The 27,847-nt window shown below is 47.5% G+C and overlaps 2 protein-coding genes across 2 annotated transcripts; both read right to left on the bottom strand.

The window, feature by feature from the left end:
• Positions 1 to 14,089: 14,089 nt before the first annotated feature.
• On the bottom strand, positions 14,090 to 16,384 carry LOC123452951 (60S ribosomal protein L24-like). The gene is made up of 6 exons (XM_045129697.1): positions 16,290 to 16,384; positions 15,728 to 15,771; positions 15,556 to 15,631; positions 15,356 to 15,457; positions 14,559 to 14,707; positions 14,090 to 14,416 (listed from the first exon to the last, which is right to left on the bottom strand). The coding sequence occupies exons 2-6, from the start codon at positions 15,736 to 15,738 to the stop codon at positions 14,269 to 14,271; spliced, it is 486 nt and encodes a 161-aa protein (XP_044985632.1). The 5' UTR covers positions 15,739 to 15,771; positions 16,290 to 16,384; the 3' UTR covers positions 14,090 to 14,268.
• Positions 16,385 to 21,916: 5,532 nt separating this feature from the next.
• On the bottom strand, positions 21,917 to 22,874 carry LOC123399152 (probable calcium-binding protein CML18). Its single transcript, XM_045093574.1, has one exon. It carries the CDS (start codon positions 22,735 to 22,737, stop codon positions 22,117 to 22,119), a length of 621 nt encoding a protein of 206 aa, XP_044949509.1. The 5' UTR covers positions 22,738 to 22,874; the 3' UTR covers positions 21,917 to 22,116.
• Positions 22,875 to 27,847: the final 4,973 nt, after the last annotated feature.

Raw genomic sequence — 27,847 nt, 5'->3', positions numbered from 1 at the left:
CGGGTCCCGAACGTCATAGGCACAAGTTTTAATATCGATTAAATATTGATTTATCAGATTAATTTAATGAGGGACCCACGTGGCATTCTCTCATTATGTTAATTAATTATTCTAATTAACAGATTAACTTATATATTTATTTAACTAATTCATTAACTCATTAATTAATTATTATATCTATTTATTTATTTATTTAATAAAAACATTATTTTTATTTTTACTTTAACTATCGCGTGGGGGGTCTCCTTGTCATAGACAGCGGGCGCGTTGGCCCCACCGATAAGTGACCTTAGGCCAAAATACTCGATTTTATCCATAGAATAAACATGCAAATATCGTATTCCTCCAATATCCGCATACGCAAATACATACAACACATCTCATACATACATACGCAATACATATATACGGAATACAACATTTGTTTTTCTATTTTCTCTCAAAACTCTCATCTCCCTCTCTGTCAACACACAACACAGAAACAACTCTCTGCTAACTCAACATAGAAGAACCAAACGTTCAATCCTTCCTACCGGAGTCTACTGTCGACGGATCGGGGTCCCGTTTGCCGGAACGGAACCGGGACGGCGAGGAGAACGACATGGTGGGAGGAGCCTGAGGAGGGGCTCACCGACGTTGACGGGAGGGGCCGGTGAAGCCGGAGTTCGCGGGAAAGACGGGGTTGACGGCGGTGATGACACGGTGGTGGTGATGCCGGTGAGGACGGTCGGTCGTGCCGGCGAGGAGGAGCCGGCCGGAGGTTCGCCGAGAGGGGCCCCGGTGAGGAGGGGCCCCCGGGATGGAGCCGCCGACGGGGAGGGGCTCGGCCGGCGGGGCTCCTGGGGTCGGTCTCCAGGGAGGGGGTGGTGCCGCGGTGGGAGAACAAGGGGCCTCGGCCGGCAGGAGATCTGGGGGCCGCCGGCGGGAGGGACCCGACGGGAGGGGGAGGAGGTGGAGAGGAGGGGCACGGGTGAGAGGGAGCTGCTGACGGGGGGGCTCGCCGGCAGGAGGGCTCGCCGGCCAGGGAGGAGGAGGGGCCGACGGGGGGAAGAGGCCGCCGGCTGGAGGATATGGGAGGGAGGAGGCGACGTGGGAGAGGTGGGCTCGTGTGGGGGGGTCTAGTTCGTGTGTGGGGGACTGGGAGGGGAGATGTGGCGGTGGGGTGGGGGAGAGGACCGAGAGAGGGGGCTCGTGGGGAGGGAGCCCCTCGAGGGGAGTTGGTGGCGCTGTCGGTGGGGGGGTGGGGCCCCCCACGAGGGGGAGGCTGGCGGCGCTCGAGGGGGGAGGGAGTAGCGAGGGGGGGGGCTTGCTCGCCAGGGGGGCTCTAGGGTTTGGGGGAGGGGGCGCGGGGGGGCCAGGCCGGTTGGGCCTCTTGGCCCAGCTGGGCCAGGGGGTGGGGGTTGCTTTTTCTTTTTTTTTCTTTTTTTGTTGTTGTTTTGTTTTATTTTGCCTTTTTATTATTTCTTTCTTTCCTATTTATTTTACTATCTGATTTTTCTTTTTAAATACTTTCTTTTATTATACTTTCTTTTACAATTTATTATACATACTTTTAATTCTCTCTTTCATATACATATTCTTTTAATATTTAACATGAATTTATAAAATACTTTTCTTTTGTTTTCAAATTTTGGATCCGGACAAACTTGAATCAACGCGGGTCTGAGATGGGAATTCGATGACGTGGCATCATTAGCGGTTGATCATTGTAGCTTAATTACAATAATTACTGTAGCAAAAGTCGAGGATGTCACAATTCTCCCCTACTAACAAGAATTCTCGTCCCGAGAATTAAGAGGTAGAGGGAAAGAGCCCGGGGTATTCATCACGAAGATAATCCTCGCGTTCCCAAGTGGCTTCATCTTCAGAGTGATTTGACCACTGTACCTTAAGGAACTTGGTGACCTTGCGACGAGTCTTACGTTCAGCTTGGTCGAGAATGCGGACCGGATGCTCTTTATAAGAGAGGTCTTGTTGTAGTTCAAGCATATCGTGATCCAGTGCTCGAATAGGGTCCTTAAAGCAGCGACGGAGCTGAGAAACATGGAAGACATCGTGAACCTGAGAAAGGTTCGCCGGCAGTTCCAATTGATAAGCCACTCTTCCACGCCTTTCGAGAACAGTGAAAGGACCAATATAACGAGGAGCTAACTTGCCCTTGATTCCGAAACGGTGTGCACCTCTCATTGGTGTGACACGAAGATAAGCCTTTTCGCCAGGTTGATAGACCATATCTTGATGATGACGATCATACTGACTCTTCTGACGATACTGAGCAGCCTTCAGATTCTCATGAATAATGCGGACTTGATCTTCGGCATGTTGAATAATATCCGGACCGAAGAGTGATCGTTCCCCAGTTTCTGACCAATTCAGAGGAGTTCGACACCTTCGCCCATACAATACTTCGAAAGGGGCCATCTTCAGACTAGCTTGATAGCTATTGTTGTAAGAGAACTCGGCATACGGGAGAGATTCCTCCCATTTCTTACCGAAAGAAATGACACAAGCTCGAAGCATGTCCTCGAGAATTTGGTTGACTCGTTCAACTTGTCCCTGGGATTGAGGATGAAATGCCGTGCTGAAGGACAGATGAGTCCCGATAGCCTTCTGAAAACTTTCCCAGAATTTTGAAGTGAACAAGCTGCCACGGTCCGAACTGATTACCAACGGAATACCGTGAAGTGAAACAACTCTTGACATATAAAGATCTGCCAGCTGACTAGCATTAATCGTTTCTTTGACGGCCAGGAAATGTGCAACTTTGGACAGTCGATCAATGACGACAAGAATAGCATCATTACCTTTCTGAGATCTGGGAAAACCAGTGACAAAGTCCATTTCAACATGGTCCCATTTCCACTCGGGAATAGAGATAGGTTGCAGAGTTCCAGCAGGCTTTTGGTGTTCTGCTTTGATACGCCGGCATATATCACATTCTGCCACATAGCGTGCAATGTCTTGTTTCTTATTGGGCCACCAGAATCTTTGCCAGATGTCTTGGTACATCTTGGTACTACCCGGATGAATAGACAATGGTGTGTCATGAGCTTCTTCCATCACCTTCCCAGTCATCCTGAGATTTTCCTTCTTATTTGGGACGAATAGGCGACCCTTGAAATACAAGTCGCCACCTTCATCAATAGTGAAAAAGGAGGGTTTACCCTTCGCAATATAGCTCTTAATCCTGTCGACATCATCGTCAAAGTCTTGTATATTCTTTATGGAGCTCACAAGATCTGGTTCGACCACTAGGTTACTGAGGGAACCCTGATTAACAACACGAAGGTTCATCTTTTGACAATCTTCAGGAGGGGGAACAAGGTAACCCTGAGGAACAATGTGGAGGTTCAGCTTACGGAATTCCTCTTGCAGACGATCGTGAACCTGATGAACCTGGAGGTGGTTGCAGTATGACTTGCGACTTAAGGCATCAGCCATTACGTTAGCCTTGCCAGGGGTATATGATATACTACAGTCAAAATGTGCTATACGCTCCATCCATCTTTGTTGATGCAGGTTCAGCTCCGGTTGAGTGAACAAGTACTTCAGACTTTGATGGTCGGTGTAGATTTCACAGCGATTTCCGACAAGGTATTGTCGCCATTCCTTCAATGCATGAATGACTGCGGCAAGCTCGAGATCATGAACTGGGTAGTTCTCTTCATGAGCACGCGGTTGACGTGAAGCATAAGCGATCACCTTGCGATCCTGCATTAGGACAGAACCTATTCCTTGACGAGAAGCATCACAGTATATGACGAAGTCCCTTTTCGTATCTGGAGGAGCAAGTACTGGAGAGGACGTCAGTTTGTCCTTGAGCGCCTGGAAACTTTCCTGACATCTATCAGTCCATTCATACTTAACACCTTTGTGAAGCAGGTTGGTTAAGGGCTTCGCAATCTTGGAGAAGTTCTCGACGAATCGACAGCAATAGCTGGCGAGTCTGAGAAAACTTCTGACTTGCTTGACATTCTTCGGGGGAGTCCAGTCAAGAATAGCTTGAATTCATTCGGGGTTGACCGCAATACCATCCTTGGAAATCACATGACCAAGGTAAGTCACTTCGTCTAGCCAGAACTCACATTTGGAATACTTCGCATAGAGTTTATGCTCCCGAAGCTTATCCAGTACAAGACGAAGATGTTCAGCATGCTCTTCTTTGTTCTTCGAAAACACCATAATATCATCCAGATATACCACGACAAATTTGTCGAGGTAGTCCATGAATATATAATTCATCAGTCGAGAGAAGGTTGCCGGTGCATTGGTTAAGCCGAAGGACATGACGGTGTACTCGTATGATCCATAACGAGTAACAAAGGCGGTCTTTGGAATATCCTCCTTGCGAACACGGATCTGGTGGTATCCCAATCTCAAGTCGAGCTTAGAGAAAACGGTGGAACCAGCAAGTTGATCATACAAATCATTTATCCGAGGGAGAGGATATTTGTTTTGAATAGTGGCCTGGTTGATAGGACGATAGTCTTGGACCAATCGATTTGTCCCATCCTTCTTCTTAACAAAGAGAGAAGGTGCTCCCCAAGCAGAGGAACTCGGACGGATGAAACCCAGACGGAGCGAGTTGTCAACTTCTTGCTTAAGTTCAAGGAGTTCATGTGGTGGCATTTTATAAGGACGCTTGGCAATAGGAGTGGTACCGGGTACCAAGTCAATGACAAACTCGACAGCTCGAGCAGGGGGAATCCCCGGAAGTTCTTCTGGAAAGACATCTTGAAATTCTCGGACCACTGGTATGTTTTCAATCCCTTCCAGAGGCGACGCATTTAATGCATTCAAAGCATACAGTCGTGCCTCAGCATTACGGACGAGATGCGCATGGTAGCTTATTACTTCATCTGAAGGGTGTAGGAGGTGGACGGTCTTGGTGGCACAAACGATCGATGCCGTATGAGCTTTCAACCAGTCCATCCCCAATATGAGATCAATGTTGGATGACTTTAGTAGGATGGGGTTGGCAAGGAATTCTAATCCTTCAATTTCAACTGGAACATGGGGCAAACCACAGAGGTTCGGCATTCGCCCCCAGGGGTGTTTACCACTATCGGGATGTTCATCTCTTCGCTCCTAATGTCATGCATGTATGCAAAAATTTCCGACATAAAGGAATGCGATGCTCCTGTATCAAACAATACAGAAGCAGGTACTGAGTTAACGAGAAGTGTACCCATCACGGTAGCAGGCTGGTCTTGAACTTGACCCATATCAATGTTGTTGGCCTGACCATGAACATAAGCAGGCTTAGTGTTGAAGTTGCGGTTCTGGTTGTTGCCACTGCCAGTTGCGGGAAGTGCCAGCTGATTCGGATTCTGCCTGCAGTCTCTAGCACGGTGACCTGGACGACCACACTTGAAGCACAGCCCGTCCTCAGGACGGGAAGGAGGAACTCGAGGTGGTGGGGCTGGAAGCCTCGGCTGCCTAGGTGGTGGAGGAGGCAGGCGAGGTGCAGCATAGGACGGCCTCGGAGTAGGAGCAGGTGCATGGTACATGTTGTTGGGAATCCAGATCTTCCGCTTGTGTGCATATGAGCCCGAAGATGAGCCCATGTCACGGTTGCGCTTGCTGCTATCTTTGTATTCCTGCAGACCAGTCTCAACCTGAATAGCCTTGTTCACCAGGGTGGCGAAGTCAGCATAGTCCTGAACGAGGAGTGTCAGCTTGATATCAGGGTGGAGGCCTTCACGAAACTTCTCCTGCCTGCGTGCATCAGTCGCAATGTCTTCTTCAGCATAGCGAGATAATTCCAGAAATTCCCGCTGATAAGCATCCACAGTCTTGTTGCCCTGGACCAAGTTGCGGAACTCACGCTTCTTCCGGTCCATGATTCCCTGGGGAATGTATCGAGCACGGAAAGCAGCCTTGAACTCTGCCCAAGTGATGATAGTCCCATCGGGCCGAGAGCGCCTGTGGCTGTCCCACCATCGAACAGCGGGACCCTTCAGAAAGTAGGCGGCAAAGTTGACATAGCTCGCCAGGGGCACATTGGCAGACTCTAGCTCATAAGAAATGTCACGGAGCCAGTCATCAACATCTAGAGGCTGAGTTGAGCTGCGGTAGATCGCAGGGTTGAGACGGCAGAAGTCTTGCAGTGTCACGCCTTGTGGTTGGTTCATGTTCGGCCTTTGGAACTGATCCATGAGCCCTTGCATAAACTGGCGGTTCAGCTCAAACTGTTGGATCATCCCCGCCATATACTCAGGAGGCGGGGGTGGTGCATCGTTGGCAGGGGCACGCGGGCGGCCAGCTGGTCTAACCATCCTGTTAAATATTTAGCAGGGGTAGTTTAGCTTAAAGTAATTGCAAAGGCATCGCACGCATTCATGAAGTAATTAAGCATAATGAAAGGGAAATGGGATAGATACTCCATAGTAGTTGAGTTCGACATACAGACCCATACATAAGTTCGATTACAAACTAACGATTAAAAATTCAAAATTTGGCGATAGCCCGGACGCATTAGACGATACCCTGGACTCACTAGGCGGCGCGCAGGCACGCGGTGGAAGAGTACCACAACGAGATGTAGCGATAAGGCTACATCAACGTCGGAGAGGACGATCGAATCCTGGTAGCTGGCGGTGATAGAAGGTAGGGACAGGACCCTGTGTCTCCTTGTGACTCTGGTGAGGGTACCGCATCCAGTCGAGCAGCTGAGGTCCAAGTGCAGGGGTTCTACCCCCAACATCAGTCCACTCGAGAGCTGATGGTAGCTCTGTCCTCCTCGGCTCGCGGATGCACATAGGTGGAACCCTCGGACAGTGTGATGGCTGCAGCTCTGTCAACGCGTCGTAAAGATGAGCGCGCGTAGCATACAACTCCACAGTCAGAGCTCGGAAAGCACGATCCATTGCCTCAGTGTACTGCACCAGAATCCGCGCGTCGTAGCGACGCGTCACGCAGGGGGCGCAGACAGCGACGTAGGAACGGTCGCTGCGCTCCCGAACGTCAGAAGCGTAGGCAGTGAGATCAGATCCAGTCTCATCCCCAGCAGGAGCATGCGGGATGTATCTGAAAGGGCTCTCCTCCAGGTGAGGGTACGCTCCACGGAGACGGGTGATGGCGATGTAGGCCGCATCATGGACGGCCATCTCGACCGTCACTCCAATACCACAGAACACGTGGCGCTCGAGGGTCTCGCCGCCCCTCTGGTCGAAGATGCGAACCTCAGCCTGGTACTGGTACTGGTTGTACTCGCGGAAATCCTCGAACAGAGTGTACTCGGGGTACCAGCGATATCCCAGCCTGGTCAGGAGATCGACCAAAATGGCCGGGAACCCAGTCGTCTCAGTGGCCTGTGTCAGGCGCACGTGCTGTCTTGCGGGACGCATCTGAAAATAAGATTGACGGATGTCAATGACAGTGTGTGTAATACATATTCAGGAGAAAAAGAGTAGATAGTCCAGCGCTCCGGATCGATGTGATTCGAGAACCTAATGTTAGAGTTAGTAAAATCTTTGACCCGAAAGAGAAGAGAAAGTACAGCCCAGAGTATAGGAAAGGAGTAAAAGATACTAATACCACCCAATTGAGATGTGGGCCCGTAAGCCACAACATTAGTGTTAGTAAAGTTTTTCAAACACTAGACTCAACTTCGGCCAAGGAGTTGGAAATGGGGCTACCTACAGGCAACCTGGCTCTGATACCAACTTGTGACGCCCTCGGCTTAATCGTACGGTAATCATACACGCAAATGCGTACGATCAAACCCAAGGACTCACGGGAAGATATCACAACACAACTCTAGACACAAATAAAATAACATCAGCTTCATATTACAAGCCAGGGGCCTCGAGGGCTAGAATACGAAAGCTCGATAAACACACGAGTCAGCGGAAGCAACAAATATCTGAGTACAGACATAAAACATGGGGTGCCTTAGAGAAGGCTAGCACAAAAGATACAACGATCGAACGAGGCGAGGCCTCCTGCCTGGGAACCTCCTAACTACCCCTGATCATCAGCGGCCTCCACGTAGTAGTAGGCACCGTCGGGGTAGCAGTCGTCGGCGGCGGGGACCTCCATCTCCTGGGCTCCATCATCTGGTCGCAGCAAACGGATCAAGGGGACAAGGGGGAGCAAAGCAGCGATGAGTACTCATCCAAAGTACTCGCAAGTCTTACATCAGAACTATTCCAATTATGCATCAGTATCAAAGAAGGGGGGTTATATGTGGACTGACTGCAGCAATGCGAGAATAGAGAGAGAAGGCCTAGTCCTATCGAAGACTAGCATCTTCAGGGTCTTGCAGCAATAGACGAGAGTAGAACAGGGGTAACACATTAATAGTCATATTGTTGCAGCAATATTAAAGTGAGGTCACGCCTAAAGATCCTCCCTCGACTCCGTGCGAGGAAGCAATCCCGAGGCAAACTAATGATCCAGTTAAGTAACAATTGTAGTTGTAAAAGATCGGGGAACAACTCCAAGTCGTCCTGTAACCGTGGACACGGCTATCCGAATAGTTAAGTTTCATCCCTGCAGGGGTGCACCACATGTCCCGTCACGCTCGATAACACTCTGGCCGGACATACTTTTCTGGGTCCTGCCCGGCCTCGGAATATCGACACGTCGCAGCCCCACCTAAGACTAATCAGAGAGGCCAGCCCGCCGGTCTAAATCCTAAGCACAAAGGGTTCGTGGGCCCAGTTCCCCTTCACGCTCCTGCACGTGGTGTGGGCGGCCGACGTCAGTCCTAGCATCCCTTAATCACAAGCGCGATGCATCTCGGGACCACTCGGGCGCGCGCCGCTACATTGCTGGCATCTGAAAAGCTTCGGCTGATACCGCGACGCCGAGTACCCATAATTCTTCCCGCGTAGCCGGTTAGTGCGAAAAAGTCTCCGACCAACCCAGATAAAATACCCAAAACCATTAGCATTTTAATTAGGCCATCAACACAGTCTCACGGGAATCCACCCGTCTTACAACTAATCACCAATGATCCCAGTAACATGGTCGAGTAACTGTGTGGTAGTAACATCGGGGGGAATCCGAGGTATCACCCTCGTTGGATTCCGAACGATGTACTCGTCAAGGTGGGCTTAGAGGAATCACCCTCGGGGGTCCCACACTCGCGGGGTGGCACGACAGAGGCGTCATCGGGAATGGTGAAAGAGGAATCACCCTCGATAACCACGACCGACTAGCTATACTACAGAGATATCATCAGGAGTACTTAGTGAGGTGTCACCCTCAGTACCCGATAGTATCTCTGTAGCGTTGTACAACAAAGGAGGGTGAATGTGCTGTGTCGGGTCTGGCCCGTCGATGAGAGATCGAGATTTGAAAACAAGCGGGGCAACTGATCTATGGGGTCAGAGGGGATGACTGCTCCACCTATACTAAGCAGATTAAAGGTACAGGACTGAAAGTAGCAGTTCATCAAAAACAGGCTATGCATCAGATATAGGAGCTAACTACAACAGTAGGAAAAATACTAATGCAAGCAGTAGGAAGAAAGACATAGGCGATATAGGAATGATCAAGGGGAGTTTGCTTGCCTTGCTGCTCTGCGGCAAAGGACTGATCGGCAGGGTCGTAGATGTACCCGGCAGCAGCGTCAGTCTCGGGGTCTACCGGTAAGAAGAGGGGGAAGAAACAATAAATAATAGCACCGATGCAACACAAAGCATGACATGGCAAGATGCAGGCTAGACATGAGCTAACGCAGCAACATCTGTCATAGACGGGTCGGAAGAATATCTGACGATATTTTCCGGGTCTCGGGCTACTACCGGTAATACTCGAAACGATGGAAATGTTCCATGTTTGCTATGCTAGGGACGCGTGACAGACGAACGGGCCGTGTATCCGGGTTCGTCTCGTTTTGCTGATCAACTTTCATGTTGAAATTATTTTGATCTGACTTACGGATTATTTAATATTAATTTTCAAAGTTTTATTAATTATTTAGGAATTAAAACAGATTTAAATGATTTAATAAAATCCTATTATAACATCATCGCGATGTCATGCTGACATCAACATTTGACTGGTCAACTGACTTGCGGGTCCCGAACGTCATAGGCACAAGTTTTAATATCGATTAAATATTGATTTATCAGATTAATTTAATGAGGGACCCACGTGGCATTCTCTCATTATGTTAATTAATTATTCTAATTAACAGATTAACTTATATATTTATTTAACTAATTCATTAACTCATTAATTAATTATTATATCTATTTATTTATTTATTTAATAAAAACATTATTTTTATTTTTACTTTAACTATCGCGTGGGGGGTCTCCCTGTCATAGACAGCGGGTGCGTTGGCCCCACCGGTAAGTGACCTTAGGCCAAAATACTCGATTTTATCCATAGATATAAACATGCAAATATCGTATTCCTCCAATATCCGCATACGCAAATACATACAACACATCTCATACATACATACGCAATACATATATACGGAATACAACATTTGTTTTTCTATTTTCTCTCAAAACTCTCATCTCCCTCTGTGTCAACACACAACACAGAAACAACTCTCTGCTAACTCAACATAGAAGAACCAAACGTTCAATCCATCCTACCGGAGTCTACCGTCGACGGATCGGGGTCCCGTTTGCCGGAACGGAACCGGGACGGCGAGGAGAACGACATGGTGGGAGGAGCCCGAGGAGGGGCTCACCGACGTTGACGGGAGGGGCCGGTGAAGCCGGAGTTCGCGGGAAAGACGGGGTTGACGGCGGTGATGACACGGTGGTGGTGATGCCGATGAGGACGGTCGGTTGTGCCAGCGAGGAGGAGCCGGACGGAGGTTCGCCGAGAGGGGCCCCGGTGAGGAGGGGCCCCCGGGATGGAGCCGCCGACGGGGAGGGGCTCGGCCGACGGGGCTCCTGGGGTCGGTCTCCAGGGGGGGTGGTGCCGCGGTGGGAGAACAAGGGGCCTCGGCCGGCGGGAGATCTGGGGGCCGCCGGCGGGAGGGACCCGACGGGAGGGGGAGGAGGTGGAGAGGAGGGGCACGGGTGAGAAGGAGCTGCTGACGGGGGGGCTCGCCGGCGGGAGGGCTCGCCGGCCAGGGAGGAGGAGGGGCCGACGGGGGGGAGAGGCCGCCGGCGGGAGGATCTGGGAGGGAGGAGGCGACGTGGGAGAGGTGGGCTCGTGGGGGGGTCTGGTTCGTGCGTGGGGGACTGGGAGGGGAGATGTGGCGGTGGGGTGGGGGAGAGGACCGAGAGAGGGGGCTCGTGGGGAGGGAGCCCCTCGAGGGGAGTTGGTGGCGCTGTCGGTGGGGGGGGTGGGGCCCCCCACGAGGGGGAGGCTGGCGGCGCTCGGGGGGAGGGAGTAGGGGGGGCTTGCTCGCCAGGGGGGCTCTAGGGTTTGGGGGAGGGGGCGCGGGGGGCCTCGCCGGTTGGGCCTCTTGGCCCAGCTGGGCCAGAGGGTGGGGGTTGCTTTTTCTTTTTTTTTCTTTTTTTTTGTTGTTTTGTTTTGTTTTGTTTTATTTTGCCTTTTTATTATTTCTTTCTTTCCTATTTATTTTACTATCTGATTTTTCTTTTTAAATACTTTCTTTTATTATACTTTCTTTTACAATTTATTATACATACTTTTAATTCTCTCTTTTATATACATATTCTTTTAATATTTAACATGAATTTATAGAATACGTTTCTTTTGTTTTCAAATTTTGGATCCGGACAAACTTGAATTAACGCGGGTCTGAGATGGGAATTCGATGACGTGGCATCATTAGCGGTTGATCACTGTAGCTTAATTACAATAATTACTGTAGCAAAAGTCGAGGATGTCACACCCTTCCACATGCTATTGGAGAGTGAGAAGAGAAGGTGCCCTCGTGCACTCCTCCTCCGCCGCCCGCCTCGCCACGCCACGCCTCGCCTCGTCCCGACGCGTCGCGCCGCAGGTTGCAGGAACGAGCCGAGCTCATACCTACGCGCTTATTTTTGCCGGTCAGGAACGGAGAATGCGTAACGGACACGACACGATCCGAGACGTCGGATCGTGGGCTGTTACCGACTCGGCCGTGGATTCGGCCCACGTCTCTCCACCCAGCCGCCTTTATAAGCAAGCCATCGCCTACCCTAGCCGTCACGAGAATCAGATCGCATCTGCCTCACGCGTTCGTTCTTTTTGCTGCTGCTGCTGCCGCCGGCTACTCCGTCCCGTTTACCGCGTAAACGGTCGACGGGAGAGCAGGCCTCCGAAACCCCGCCTCTCCGGTTCCTGTACGGGAGAGGGGCGATTAGGTTTTTGGGGAGCGATCACACGACTGCTCGCCTCCGTCCGTCTGCTTCGTCTACGTCCGCGTCGCCCTCGTCATCGCCATGTCTTCACCAAGCGAAGCTGACCGTCTCGTCCGCGAGAAGGCCGAAGCCGAGAAGAAGGCGGCAGAGGATGCTGCCGCCGCCACCGCTGCTGCTACGGCCAATTGGCCGATCGGAGGGTATGATATGTTTATCTCTCTCATGTTTCTGTCTGCACTAGTAGTATTGCCTATATGCATAGATGTTTCTGCTATATGCGTAGTACTTGCTAGTATACTTCGTAATCAGTATGTCATGAACCTAGTCAATGTCATGTTAGTAATTATTTCATGAATTAATCTACTCGGAATATTGCCTATTTACTCAACACTTCTTCCCGTGGAGAAGAGGAGTGCGTGCTCCGCGCGCCTTGTTCTATGAGCAGCTCCGTCCCACGGCAACCTTTCACCACGATGATCCGGTGTGTAGTGTTTGAAACGCTTCGATGATTGCACTGGGCTACTTGAATTATGCTATGTACCAGACAAAAGCATTGTGCTCCATGACATATCGGATGAGCTCGAAGAGGAGTGTCTGCTTCAGCACAGCGAGAAGATTGTCGCGGCATTTGGTTTGATTACCACATCACCAACAAAACCAATAAGGATATTTGAGAATCTCCGTGTGTGTGCGTGCAGATTTTCATTCTGCAATCAAGTAATGTATCTCTCTAAATCCACAGGAAGGGAGATGCTATTGAGAGATAGCAACAGATTCCATAGGATGAAGGTTGGGGAATGCTCATTTGGGGAGTACTCATGAGTTCTGAATGGCGAATTGATGAGCAGGTTTTGTTTTTTGCTAAAGAAACTATAGGTTTGTTGCTCAGCAGGGCCTTTTTGCTGGTAAATACTAATTGATGTTTAATTTTTTTAGCCTTTTCTAAATCATGGATCATGCAAAGGATTGGTTTTGTTTCTGTATGGAGTCCTCTCATCGTACAGTTGTAGATTGTGTAGACTAATTAGAGTTATATGTACAATGCAACTTCACCAGCAGCATCCTTATTATCTTTTTGTGCATATTTTTGAATAACTTCCCAAAGTCCATAGCTGATGGCTGGTTAAAAGAATCCCCTCTTCGTGGTTCTTGGAAACGTATAACCCTCATTCGTGCCTTCTCCCAAAATTCTGGCGTCGGATTCTAGCTGCCTATACGTTCAATTGTTGCCAGATCCTCTTGAATTTTGAGCTTATGCACCTCCATGTTCATGTGAATTTGGAGCCTACAATTCTTCGTCTCTTTTTACGCTATTTGTTCTTACATAGCATCATCCCATCTGGCTCCCTTCTCTTGGTTTTCTTTTCCTCTATCTCTACCTTTTCTTGCTTCCTCTTTTTGGAAGACTCATTTCTTGTGTCATCAACTTGCGTTTTTTAATCCTTCTCCTCGTCTCCTTCTCATTTCCTTTCTTCCTCTCCTCGCCTCCTTCTCATTTCCTTTCTTCCTCTCCTCGTCTCCTTCTCATTTCCTTTCTTCCTCTTGGCCGACCGATGCTAGACGATTCCTAGCGTCATCATTATATTCACCATCATGCATCTTAGAGTGATCGTTATACCCAAAAGGCAATAAATAAAAAATTTAGTTTAGAATTACAATAGACCAGTACCGGTCTTAAAGAGAATTACAATAGAATCCGCAGCCACGTCCGTTGAATTAATAACCAGCTCAAGGTCACATTATGACGGCCATGCTCCGCATCGATGATTAACATCCAGTTACAAAGGTGTGAGAGAGGTTTCACGAAGACAACAAACAAACATCCACAATGTGGCGCGAAAGAAACATAAACCAGATAAGCATAAAACAATCTTCACATTGATCAGATAAAAATAAAACAATCTTCACACTGATTGTGACCCAGATGCTGCATACCAACAGCACCAGCAGGTTTGGGCAAAAAACTTCCTAAAGATACGGGGTAAGACATCATGTAACTAGTTCAAAATTTAACGCTGATCGGCAGCAACGTCATCTAGCGCTTCCCGCCGCCACCGCCAAGCTTAGGGGCCTTCCCGGGTTTGGGGGCATTGCCTCTTCCGGCAGTCTTCTGGGATTTCGTCACCTCCACCTTCTTAGCTCTCTTCTCATCCTTGGTCTTCTTGATGCGTTCCTTGATCTCACTGTTATAGAGCAGTCACCACCTTAAGTAACTCATAGATATACATCAGGTAGAAAAACAAGGCGGCAAGAATGTCCTGATGTTGTACATTGATTAAACAGGAACAGAAACACACAGCAAATTATGCGGATGGATGCTATTACCGTAGAGCTGCTTCCCTTGCTGCATCACGGACCTCCGGCTTCTCAGCTCTCTTCTTCTGGATAACTTCAAGCGAAGCACCTACAATTGACCTGGAATACGGCCTCTTGGTGGTGCGGCGTCTCTTCTTTGCAGCCTCAGCATGAATATCCTGCAATGAGACCGCCACAAATTATAAGCACCACTTGATATGCACAAACATACTGTTTGGGGTTGCTTAAAAAACAACGCAAGTGAGTACATGGAGCATTGATTATAACACTTTTTTTTCTTGAAACGGATTAAAAAACAATTAAACAGAGATGAAAACTGCGGAAAGAATACATCCACTTGCAATAGAGCAAAATGACTGAAAAGTACACTCGATTAGGCTATATATCATTTATGTTGTCAGCAGAAAGCAGACTAATCGGCAACATGGTAACCAAATCATCCTAGTCCCTGAGACTGATTAGGTATGTCACTTTTGCTGACTGCCACAAGCGAGTGATAAATGAAACTACTCCCTCCGTTCCTAAATATTTGTCTTTTTAGAGATTTCACTACGGACTACATACGGATGTATATAGACATAATTTAAAGTGTAGATTCACTCATTTTGCTTCGTACGTAGTTCGTAGTTGAATCTTTAGAAATACAAATATTTAGGAACGGAGTGAGTATTAATCAGGAGAAATATTTTAGCAGGCCAACTAATTACCAGAGCATTGCACAAGCAAAACACTCTAATAGGACATACTATTAAGATTATAAACATGTGCAATACATCAATAAAGGGATCTGGCTTATTTGCACACACCTTCTTGTGCTGCTTCCTGAACATGGCCGTCCATGTGAGCTTAGCAGGCCTGAGACGGTTGTGGAAGTAGCGCTTGCACTTTGAGTTGGAGAAAAGGAAGACCTGGTTTTGGGTACAGCCACAGAAAGTGCAGCACAATTTTAGCAAATGTCTACTTATTTCATTCCATGCACACTACCGATAGGGGCACACAGGCTTACTTGAGAGTCTGAACGGATGAATCTGATACCCTTCCCGGGGTATATCTTGGCACCACTGAAACGGCAGAGCTCTGTCCTGCATGAACACATTTGCAGGAATATAAGTAAAATTGTAGCAAGCAGTTATAGAAATCTTTAACATCCCTACACAACATCAGAGAGAGTAGCATACTTCAGAACCATCTTGTCCGCCCTGACAAACCTTCAAAGCTCCTCCTATACAAATTAAATGCAAGGATATCAGCACTCACAATATCAAGAAGCATTAACCCCCTAATAATACAGCTTCAAAGACAAAGTCTTGCTGGGAGCGTTACTGAACAATGTACAGAACAGGGGGGACTGAAAAACAACAGGAACTATCCTGAACTACAGTGCATCATCATAAGTTTCAAACAACAGGAACGAATCGTAGGAACAATGTACAGATCAGGGGAGGTTGAAAAACTCTAATGCAAGATTAAATTACGCACATTGTCGCCGTTGAGACGGAGGGACAAGACAACCACCGCTGGGGCTAATGGTTGGCAGATATAACTGATCTTTAACATGATTGATGAATGAAATGACACAGACTACCAGTAGAGGATCTCAAGCAGCTCTTACAACGGCATGAACAAACCAACTACGCAAAGAGCGTCAGCAGATGGAATTTTGACAACGAAGTGTAAAACTATTCGCGCATCCGACTGGATGTATCAACAAATCAAGAGGCGCCTTGTTGAGTCTCTCACCTTGGGATGCAAGCGGCGGGCTCCGGCTGCGGCAGGGATTGGGGGCGCGCGCGCGCGAGCTGCCGCTCTCCTGCTCTGCTCCCGCAGCCTCCTCAGCTAGGGTTTCCGCCGGGCACCGGCCCTGGTTCTTTTATACGGTCCTTGGAGAGGATCTGGGCCGCCCAAGCCCATATGGGCCGATCGGTGGCGGTCCCTTGTGAAAATGGGCCGTGTCAGTTTGATGTCAGAGCTATTGGGCCTCACTCAGCGAAATGGGAAATTGAGAGTCACAATGGGGGAGACAATAATCGGTGCTGTAGGCAAATCCTATTTAGCGCTGCAGGCGTCGGTTAAAATGCATTTTGCTTAAGTAATAGGCCGGCCCAGCGGGAGGAAGATTATTTCGGTTTTGTGAAGTTTCTAGAAGCTTCCTAGAAGGTTTTTTCATTTAGGTTTTTTGGACTGGTTTTTCTTTGGTTTTTCTCTTTTTATTTTTCTTCTTCTTTTCTTTAATCTTTCTATTACTTTTTCATATCCAATTTACTTTTATATATAAATTTTAAATTTTAAAAAGTGCAGCCTTTTTCTAGTTAACCTTTTTTCAAATGAAGAAACTTTTTTCAAAATCACTGAACCCTTTTCAAAAATTTATGAATTTTTTAGTTAAAATTCTATGAACTTTTTTTAAATGGATGAAATGGTTTCAAATTTTGATGAAACTTTTTTTGAAATGGATAAATTTTTTTCAAAAATGATGAACTTTATTAAGGTTTCCGATTTCGTTTTCAGTTCAGCAAACTTTTTAAAATATATTTTTTATTCATGAACTAATTTTCAATAATCGTGAAAAAAATAGATCACGATTAATTTTTTCTCATTCGTTATAGTTTCTTTTAAAATTTGTGAACCATTTTCCACTTTTCTAATTTTTTGTGTTCACTTTTTTTTGCTTTTTTTATATAATTTCTGCCCTGAAACTGGGCCGGCCCATTTTATAGGTGTATGGGCGTTGGTTCTTCTAGCCGGTGCTTAAGGAGCTCTCGGCGCTGTGGACGCCCGATCCAGAGCTGCCGCCTACAGTAGCTTGGTTTTGGGCCGACCCAGTTACACGAGCGGAGCGCTCGCACGCTTCGAGCCCTTGACTCATTTCGCGTGGTCGCTGGCACGAGCGCTGTTTTGGTCGCAGTTGACTGGTTTCAACCATTGACTTTGAATAACAAGAAAACAAATAAATCAAAATCAAAAAATCAAAAAAATTGAGAGTCCGAGAAAAATTATGAAATTTAAAAAGGTTCATTTAAATTTTAGAAAAGTACATCAATTTTGACAAAAGTATATCGATTTAAAAAAATCATCGGATTTGAAAAGAGTTTACCAATTCTGACAAAAAAAATCATCAAATTTGAAAATAGTTCACCGATTTTGAAAATAGTTCACCAAATTTGGAAAAAGTCATCGAATTTGAAAAAGTTCAACAAATTTAAAAACAGTTCATCACATTTGAACAAAAATTTAAAATTTTAAAACAGTACATCATTTTAAAAACAAAAGAACAAATTCGATGAAAAAAATAACAACATATAAAAAAAGGAAAAAGAAATAACAAAACCCAAATAAAACTGCCGCAGAAATGACCAGCGAAACGGGAAAAACCGGCTTGGGAAACTTCTGGAAGCTTCCGAAAACAAAAGGATTCTCGCGATTGAAGATGCATATAAGAATAGTAAAGCAAGTTACGAAGCACTAGGCGCTCGATAGCCTAGCGCTAATTGTGTTGTTGTCGCTGCATCTTGAGTCTGACCCCCCACGATCGCACATTTTTGGAACGTTGAACCAAAAAAAGAAGAAGATATACATGGGCCAACCCAGGTCGCAAATAGCTGCACGCACCGGTTTGCGAAAATGCCCTATAACAAAGACGTCCGCTGTTAAGTAAAAAATGCCTCACAATGGGCGTGTTTGTTAGGCGTTCAACAAGAACTGACCCGCCCCGTAGAGCATGGTTCAACAAGATCTCTCTAAGGTAAACACATGCATAAAAACTAATATATGTATTTAGTTTGATTGTCTGCATACACTTTTGACTGCATGAGGTGTCATAAAAACTCTGGAGTTTGCTTACCCATTTGTGTATGCGTAAACGCAAGGCCTGTCGTTTGGTTGCATGGAACGCTCGTTGTCTCATAACTTCTTCGGTGTGGTGGTGACATTACCAACACAAAATGGCATCAGAAAGAAAACACACAAAAGAATACAAAAGTAAGTAGTTATAAGTATTATGCCACACTTAAACAGACTAGTTCAAATGCAAAGCAGTTTGATATTAAACAAAAGTAGTTTGATCATACGAGGGGTTGTCCTAGATGTTCACGACGAAAGCATCATCGTGCCACCCGCATCTGGTTACCACTTCAATGCCATCGTCATTGAAGACGATGACCTTCATATGTCGGAGTCAGCAACTTAAAGGTCACCATGAAACCTATCTTGATCTGATAGACCGCGATGAACGTGGCCCAACCTTGATCGAGGGTGACCCTTCGTTCAACAACCGGACAGTGGTCCTCCAGGAGCAGCCAGTGTTCGTGTTCAGCTTGAACTCCTACGGCACGGACGTGAAGTGCTTCGTGAAGTCCAGCAGCATAGGTATGGCCTCGAGCTGGGTGAACATGATCACCTTGCACAAGTTAGTTGGTCCTCCCATCCCATGGTACTAGTCGTAGTTTCGACGCTTGCTGCTGAGGTTCCTCGGGCACGTCGTCGTGCGTGACCGGGCTCTGGATGGGCGTCACCTCTGAGGTCGGCACCACGTTCTTGCGCTTACCTTACTCCTTTGGTGGCATCATGTCCTTGCCCTTAGTTTTCGTGTCAATCTGCATTATGAAGAGATTCAAACGATTCGGTTAGGATCTGCAATATAAACTTTCAATATCGTCATTAAAATTTATCGCCCGGACAACTTATTTACCTCGTCTGACTGTCATCACTTACGCATCACATATGTGTCTCTCATTCTTTCTCCAACCCAACGCATTTAACTCTAATAACAAGTTGATCCCCATCCCCAACCCTTTCCCTTAGGACATTGGATGGAGGGCTTTCTTTCTAGGGTGCTTGCTCGGTGACAGTCTCAAATTTGGAAACACTATCAAAATCTGTTCAAATTTCAACAACATGAAAGAGCTGCACAAAAATCTGACTCTATGATAGAGAAAACGACGTCGGGGGAGTTAAATATGCTGATACCTGACTAAGCAAAAGGAGTTAAAGCAACTTCAGCGGACCGACCCAAACGGACGGTGATTTTGTCCGCTTTTTGTTCATTTGAGTCGGCCAGGCGGACGCGAACGTCCGCTTCCGCAAAATGGGTCAGCGCATGCGCCAACGCTGGCCCGACCCATTTTTGCCGGCGAAAAAAATACACAAGTGCATAATTAAACATTAAAAGGCGGCCACGAAGGCCGGCGAGAGTCCACGCGTCCGCATTACATTTATTAAACATAAAAAACCTAAAACTACGATGGCAGCCCTAGTCGGCAGCGTCGTCGTCATCGGGGCCGGTGAGGTCGACCAACGTAGGCGCAGGGCCGGCCTAGGGGAACGCCGTGTTCCAGAGCAAAGCTGCTTGCGCCTCCGTCGTCTGTCCCGCTGACGAGGGCTATGCGGGTGGCTGTGGCAGCGCAGCAGCACGTGCACGCTCCTCCGCCTACACCTCCCGTCGTTCCTCCTCCGCCTCCTTCTCCAGCTCCATCAGCCGAAGGCCTTCGACGCGCTCCGCCCGTAGGCGTTGCGCCCTCCGGTGCTCGAGGTAGGCTTGCTCCTGCTGCGGTGTCGCACCCAGCCAGATGGGCGGCGCAGTGGCGAACTCGTGGACGTCGCCGGTCTACTGGTAGACCTCCCGCGGCTCCATGGGCTCGGGCTTCGGCGGAGGTGGTACGACGCAGTCGTCGACGGCCGACAGCGCGATGGCCTCCGCGAGCTGCTGCTGGTACGCCGCCTCCTCGTCAGCCGTGCGCCGCGCTTCCTCCTCGCTGTCGTGGAGAACAGCTACGAGCGCCGCCTGGTAGGCGGCCTCAGCCTCTTGGTCCTCGTCGCTGACGACAGGCGGGTGTGGCAGAGGGCCTCCTCGCGCACGCCACGACGCGCTGCTCCTCGTGCTCCACCGCGAACCACACGTCCAGTTAGCGGAGTCGGCCACGTACGCAAGGTCCAGTCGCTGCTCCGTCGTTAGCAAACGCCAACGGCGGCTCACCTCCTGCGCATGCACCCGTGTCGTCCGTGGCACGGCTGCCACCGGAATCCTCTTAGGATCCAGATGCCAGTTGTGCGACAACGTGACATCGGGGTAAGGGAACGACACACGGTGCTCCCAGTGCCACCGCGCTTGGTGCACCGGGACGCTCACACGCTGGCGATGCCGGTGGGATGACGATGGCGGGGAGATGGCGCGGGGGTAGAGCGGGGCCTTGCCCTTGTTTGGGAAGCCGCCGACCATGGTGCTATGGTTTTGGTCGCCGAGGAGGGGGTGGATGTGGACGGGCGGTGTTCTGTAAGCAGACGGCGGATCTCATCGCACACTTGGATTAAAAAAGACCGACCGCGGTCGCTGACGCGTGGACTCAATGATGACGTCAAAAATAATGTTGACGGCGGTGGTTGGGGATGGACAGCGAGAGCACGCGCGCGCGGACGCGAATGCATTTCAGTCCCAATTTAACCGAAAATGGATCGGCGCGGACGGGAAGCAGACGCATTTTGGCAATGGATCGACGCGTTGGGTCATTATTTTTGTCCGTGCCTCAAACAAACTACGGCGGATCAAATGGATCTTCCAATTAAAATTGCTCTTATGTGAGTCGATATATTTTAATAGGCCATGGATCAGGTCGACTACAAGAACGCTGAACAACGAATAAAGTAGGCCAAGTTGAGGGCTGTAGGAACATATACACCACGTACGTTTGCCGATGGTCGCGGCAAGCTCATTTGTCTGTTTGTCATCCTCTTATTATTTCCCTTGACCCTTATGAGAGAATTATGAACCGAAAGATGCTGACGAGGGTTCCTACATTACGACAACCGACAGCACGACCTGCTCCTACTAAACATCATTGGTCGGCAGATACATTTTGGCGCTGGACTGCTGATGTACCGCGGGTTGCCGACCGGACCGACCACGTTTGCAGGCATGCATGCAACCAACACATGAATGATATTGTACGTCGGTGGCCGCTGCCTGCTTGCCGGCGGACCAGCATCTGGCCACGATTCAGTCATTCAGAGCTCAGATTATTTGCATACGTGACGTACCCACGTAAGTTTCGTGCGAGCTTCCGGCAGTGGTGCATCGGTCGATCATACCCCTCACCTTGGCAAACAAATTTATGTTTTACTGTCAACTTTTTGTTTGTCCAGTACATGCTGGAAGGGAGAATTGCACGCCAAGGCATTGGACCGTAATACGTGTGTTGTGTACCTTGTCTTGCAAGGAAGATCACTCCATCTTCATACATACATGATACACAAACATCTCTCTCGGTTGAGCTAGCAAGATGGGCATCGATGTCACTGCCCACACTCAGAAGCTACAACGATCGTGTGTTACGAGGTCAACGCATACATTTTCAGTCAACTGATTAATTAATTAATTAACTGAAAACTTGTACGCATACATCTTATTATAAATTCAACGACATTGGTAAAACATAGTATTACTACTCATTTCCTACCGTCCAATGCCAGTAGCATGGCTGAAACTGAAACTGAAAGCGTGTATGGACATGGCTGAAACAGTGCAAACCCGTGCTGCACCACCGTTTAATTAGGTTTAACTACGTACTTCCCGTACTTAAACCGCGTGCTCCATCATGGCCCTGAACTCGGGGAACCCGAGCCCGGCGTCAACGCCGCCGGTAGCGTCGCCGTGGCGGGCTGCCGCGGCGGCGACCATCCTGGCGCAGTCCTCGTACCTGGTGCCCTCGGCCATCCCGAGCCTCCGCAGCACGCCCCACAGCTCCGCCGCGCTCACCAGCCCGTCCCCGTCCCGGTCGAACAGCCCGAACGCCTCCCGCAGCTCCGCCTCCCCGGCCTCCTTGCTCCCCCACGCCACCTCCTCCACCACCGACATCGCCTCGCACCCGCCGCACTCAACCATCCCGTCGTCGTCGTCGTCGTCGTCGTCACCGTGTGAAACGACGAGGCCGAGGCTCGCCATGACTGCCGCGGCGTCGGAGCCCGACAGGCGCGCGCCGTCTTCGCACGCGGCGCAGCGATCGCAATGCCGCCCACGTGGAGCGTCGGCGACGGCGACGACGGAGCTGCTGTCGCCATCGCCGGCGACGAGGGCGAGGATGCTGCGGCCCGTGAGGATGGCGCTCTTGGCCAGGGGCTTCATGACGAGCGAGATCAGGAGAGACGACACCGACGCGATCAGGCCATTGTTGTGGTACGCTCTCGCCGCTTGGCACATGCTTGCGGTCGCGGCGGGCACTTACAGAGTTACAGTAGTATGCAGGTCGACGGACACGTGCAGATGGCTTTGTAATTGCTGAAGCTTTGTGAACGCTTGTGGTGATATCCAAGAACGACTGTATTTATATAGCCGTATGGGGAGACAGGATCGAACTTGGAGAAGGAGTCACGCAAGCGGGGGCGGAAGTTCGCGGCAAGTCGTTCTGAATATCACACGGCTACCTTTTATTGATAAAGGATACGGCTACTTTTGGTGACTTCTCGACCGTTGTCTTAATAATCTACCACTACCGCTACTTGTCCTGGCTTTGTGCATATGACTTTCAGACTTTTGTGCGTGATGAGTTAGTTTTTCACCAGACCAGCTAGTCTTTCATCTAGCTGTGCATGTGAGTGGTACAGGCCAAACGCACAGTGTGGTTTGTCGTTGTGGAAATTTCCCACTGATTGCTTATTAGCATCTATAGCCGGGGCAAATCCGGCCGCGCGGACGTATCCGAGCACATCCGCATCCGCGGACGCATTTGAATGGCTTCTTATATTTTTTTGGAAAAAGTTTATTTTAAACCCTGTATTGGTAGAGGTTTGATGGAACGAACTCCTAAATCAAAAACCCGGTCGATTGTATCCTGAACTATGGAATCTCGGTCTAAATCGAACCCTAGCAAATTTCAACCGGGATTTAGATAATGGGCCGTCCTTCTTTAGTATTTTTCGTTTTTTTTAGACCAGCTCGCTTTAGTTTTTTCATTTAAAATAAAAAATTTAGACCGTGCCATGCACGTGCCCGCACGCGCGAGCCCGCGCCCTGCCGTTGCTTTGCTACTAGCTGCATAGCTGCTTCTTGCTACTCCGCGCTCCGCAGCCACCGCTGCTCATCGTTGTTGTTGCACCTTAACTGCATGCTCCCACTGCTGCTGCAGATGCTTGTTGCCGCCACCAATGCTTGCTGTCGCTGCCTACGTGCGTCAGCTGCTCCACCGCTGCTACTACTCGCTAGCGGCGCTGCTGCCCGCTGCGACCTTGCTCCCCTTGCATGCATATGATGTATTTTTTTAAATACATGTATTCTAAAAAAGAATGTTAATCATATGTTAAAAACCATTTTGAGGTGCTTCCTACGTATAAAATAACCCGTGGACTTCACAATGTTTTTGAAAATCTCTGAATTTTAATTTTAAAAATGCATTTACTTGTTTTCAAAATCGTCGAATTCTTTCTAAATCCGTGATTATTTCTTCAAAATTTGTGAACATTTTTTCACTTTTTTTATTTCCGTAAATATTATGAAGTCCGAGAGCGAGATGGGCTTGATTGGGCTGGCCCAGTCTTTTTCATGCGTGCCCCTCGTAGCGCAGCCCAATCCCGGTCAAGTGAACAATCCCGGTTTGTCAAACGAATCTAGGGTTCTTTTTAGACCGGGATTACATAGTCCAGGGTGCAATCGACAGGATTTCGAGTTGAAGGTTCATTTCGCGGAACCTCTACAAATTCAAGGTTTAAAATAGACTTTTTCCTATTTTTTCCGTGCATCCACATACACTATTGAAATCACGAAATTTGTTGTCAGTCAGTTTTTTGCCGTTTACTAGCAGACGACATAAGGTCTTTATCATCCGCTTGCAGAAAACGGACGACAAAGAACATGGTGATAACAAAGATATAGTTTGTCGTCTGCCAATTCTTTGTCGTCGGCCACTAGACGACAAAGAGACGAGCTGGGTCCCATTGGACCGTGAAGCTGGCTAGGTCAAATGGAGGGCCTGGACGACGTCAGCCAAATTTTTGTCGTGTGCTAGCGATAAATTCAGATCTTACATTGTTGACTCTAAAGTAATTGTTCATACTAATCATGCTGCTATTAAATATCTTATGAAAAAGAAAGATGCTAAACCTAGACTTATTAGGTGGACTCTCTTGCTATAAGAATTTGATTTGTATATCATTGATAGAAAAGGAGCCGAGAACCCCATAGGTGATAACTTGTCTAGGTTAGAAAATGTTCTTGATGACTCACTACGTATTGATGATAACTTTCCTCATGAACAACTAGTTGTGGTCAATGTTTCTCATAAGACATCGTGGTTTGCTCATTATGCTAATTATATTATTGCTAAATACATACCACCTAGTTTCACCTATCAACAAAATTAAAAAAATCTTTTTTGATTTAAGACATTACTTTTGGTATGACCCACATCTTTATAAAGAGTGAGTAGATGGTATTATTAGACGTTGTATACCTGAGCATGAAGAGGAACAAATCCTTCGAAAGTGTCACTCCGAGGCTTATGGAGGATAACACGCGGGACATAAAACTGCACAAAAGGTATTACAGTCTGGATTTTATTGGCCTACTCTTTTCAAAGATGCTCGTAAGTTTGTGCTCTTTTGTGATGAATGCCAAATAATTGGTAACATTAGTAGACGTCAGGAAATGCTTATGAATTATTCGCTTGTTATTGAACCATTTAATGTTTGAGGATTTGATTATATGGGACATTTTCCTTCCTTCAATGGGTACACACATATTTTGGTTGCTGCTGATTATGTAACTAAATGGGTCAAAGCTATTCCCACCAATAGTGCTAATCATAACACCTCTATTAACATGCTCAAGGGAGTAATTTTCCCAGGTTTTGGAGTCCAAGATACTTAATGACTGATGGTGATTTACATTTTATTCATTATGCTTTTCGTAAGCTGGTTGCTAGATATGATGTTAACCATAGAATTGCATCTCCTATCATCCCCAGTCTAGTGATCAAGTAGAATTAAACAATAGAGAGATAAAATTAATATTGCAAAAGACTGTCAATTAGTCTCGAAAGAATTGGTCTAAGAAATTAGACGATGCATTGTGGGCCTATGGAACAGCTTATAAAAATCCTATGGGTATGTCTCCTTATAAAATGGTTTATGGGAACACATGTCATTTACCTCTTGAATTAGAACATAAAGCTTATTGGGCAATTAAAGAACTCAACTACGGTTTCAAACTTGCTGGTGAAAAGAGGTTATTTGATATTAGCTCAGTAGATGAATGGAGAACCCAAGCTTATGAAAATGCCAGAGTATTCAAAAAAAAAAGTTAAAAGATGGCATGCCAAAAGAATTCAAAAACGAGAATCCAAAGTTGGTGAATATGTTCTATTGTACAATTCTCTTCTTAGACTTTTTGTAGGAAAACTTCTCTCCAAATGGGAAGGACCATATATCAGCGAAGAAGTTTATCGGTTTGGAACTATTAAGATCAATAATCCCGAAGGCACTAACCCGAAGGTGGTCAATGCACAAAGAATAAAGCACTATATCTCAGGTACACCAATTAATGTTGAAACAAATATTATCCAAACCATGACACCAGAGGAGCACATTAGGGAGACCTTCCACAACACTCGAGAACCCTTAAAAGGAAGAGGTATGTGATACGGTAAGTAAACGGACTTAGAAAAATCCACAAAAATATTTTCTGTCAGTTTTGGAATATTAGAAAACTTAGGAAACCGAGAAACACACGGGAAGGCAACTTAGGTGTCCAATAGACACGAGGGCGCACCAGGCCCCCTCGCACGGCCTGGTGTCTAGTGGGCCCCTCGGGCACCTCCCTGGCTCCATTTTCTTGTGAAACACGTATTTCCTTGTATAAAAATTATCTCTATATATATCTCCCCATGATTTGACCCTTGTACCATGGAGAAATCATGTACTCTTATTTCATGTTGTTTTTCTTGTTTCGTGTTGTTTTTCTGACACATCTAGATTACCATGGCCTTATCATGATCGTCCAAGGACAAGTTCTTCGTGAGGGTCATCAACCCCAACTAACTGGAGGTGATGAAGCACCCTCAAACCATTGAGATGCATGATGGGGTGCTTCACATCCGGGATGTTCAAGGGCCGAAGAAGATGGGGACCGTGGAAGCTAGGCTTGAGGCAGAGGAGTACTTGATCTTCACGTGCCAAGGCATGGTGGAGCGTGGACTCACTCCCTGTTGGAAATATGCCCTAGAGGCAATGATAAAATGGTTATTATTATATTTCCTGTTTCAAGATAAGCGTTTATTATCCATGTTATAATTGTATTGAATGAAAGCATAGATACATGTGTGGATATATAGACAAAACAATGTCCCTAGTAAGCCTCTAGCTGGCTAGCCAGTTGATCAAGGATGGTGAAGGTTTTCTAAACATATGGAAGTGTTGTGACTTGATAACTAGATCACATCATTAGGAGAATCATGTGATGGACTAGAACCAAACTATGAACGTAGCATGTGATTGTGTCATTTTGTTGCTATTGTTTTCTGCATGTCAAGTGTTCATTCCTATGACCATGAGATCATGTAACTCAGTGACACCGGAGGAATACCTTGTGTGTATCAAATGTCACAACGTTACTAGGTGACTATAAAGGTGCTCTACAGGTATCTCCAAAGGTGTCCGTTGAGTTAGCATGGATCAAGACTGGGATTTATCACTCCGTGTGACGGAGAGGTATCTCGGGACCCACTCAATAATACAACATCACATACAAGCCTTGCAAGCAATGTGACTCAAGTGTAAGTCACGGGATCTTGTATTACGGAACAGTAAAGAGACTTGCCGGTAACGAGATTAAAATAGGTATAGGGATACCGACGATCAAATCTCGGGCAAGTAACATACCGAAGGACAAAGGGAATGTTATACGGGATTATATGAATCCTTGGCACAGAGGTTCAACCGATAAGATCTTCGTAGAATATGTAGGATCCAATATGGACATCTAGGTCCCGCTATTGGATATTGACCGAGGAGTGTCTCGGGTCATGTGTGCATAGTTCTCGAACCCGCAGGGTCTGCACACTTAAGGTTCGATGATGTTTTAGTATAGTTGAGTTATATGTGTTGGTGACCGAAGGTTGTTTGGAGTCTCGGATGAGATCATGTCTGTCACGGGGGTTTTCAGAATGGTCCGTAAACGAAGATTGATATATAGGATGGTTTCATTTGGTCACCGGAAAGATTTCGGGCATTACCGGCAGTGTACCGGGAGTGACGAATGGGTTTCGGGTATTCACCGGGAAGGGCCCACCCACCCGGGAGTGAGCCCAGTAACCCTAGGG

Source organism: Hordeum vulgare, chromosome 5H (genome assembly GCF_904849725.1).
Source record: "Hordeum vulgare subsp. vulgare chromosome 5H, MorexV3_pseudomolecules_assembly, whole genome shotgun sequence".
Lineage (NCBI taxonomy): Eukaryota > Viridiplantae > Streptophyta > Magnoliopsida > Poales > Poaceae > Hordeum > Hordeum vulgare.
The sequence above is the reverse complement of the archived record's forward strand: the minus strand, read 5'-3'. Positions and strand labels throughout refer to the sequence as shown.

Excerpts from the sequence above, each read along its gene's own strand:
- LOC123452951 (XM_045129697.1), bottom strand. Across the intron at positions 15,458-15,555 it reads TCATCCGTTCAGACTCTCAA|GTCTTCCTTTTCTCCAACTC; the intron begins GTAAGCCTGTGT and ends ACCCAAAACCAG. Across the intron at positions 14,708-15,355 it reads TCAGGAAGCAGCACAAGAAG|GATATTCATGCTGAGGCTGC; the intron begins GTGTGTGCAAAT and ends GTCTCATTGCAG.
- LOC123399152 (XM_045093574.1), bottom strand. The coding sequence starts at position 22,737 with ATGTGCCAAGCGGCGAGAGCGTACCACAACAATGGCCTGATCGCGTCG.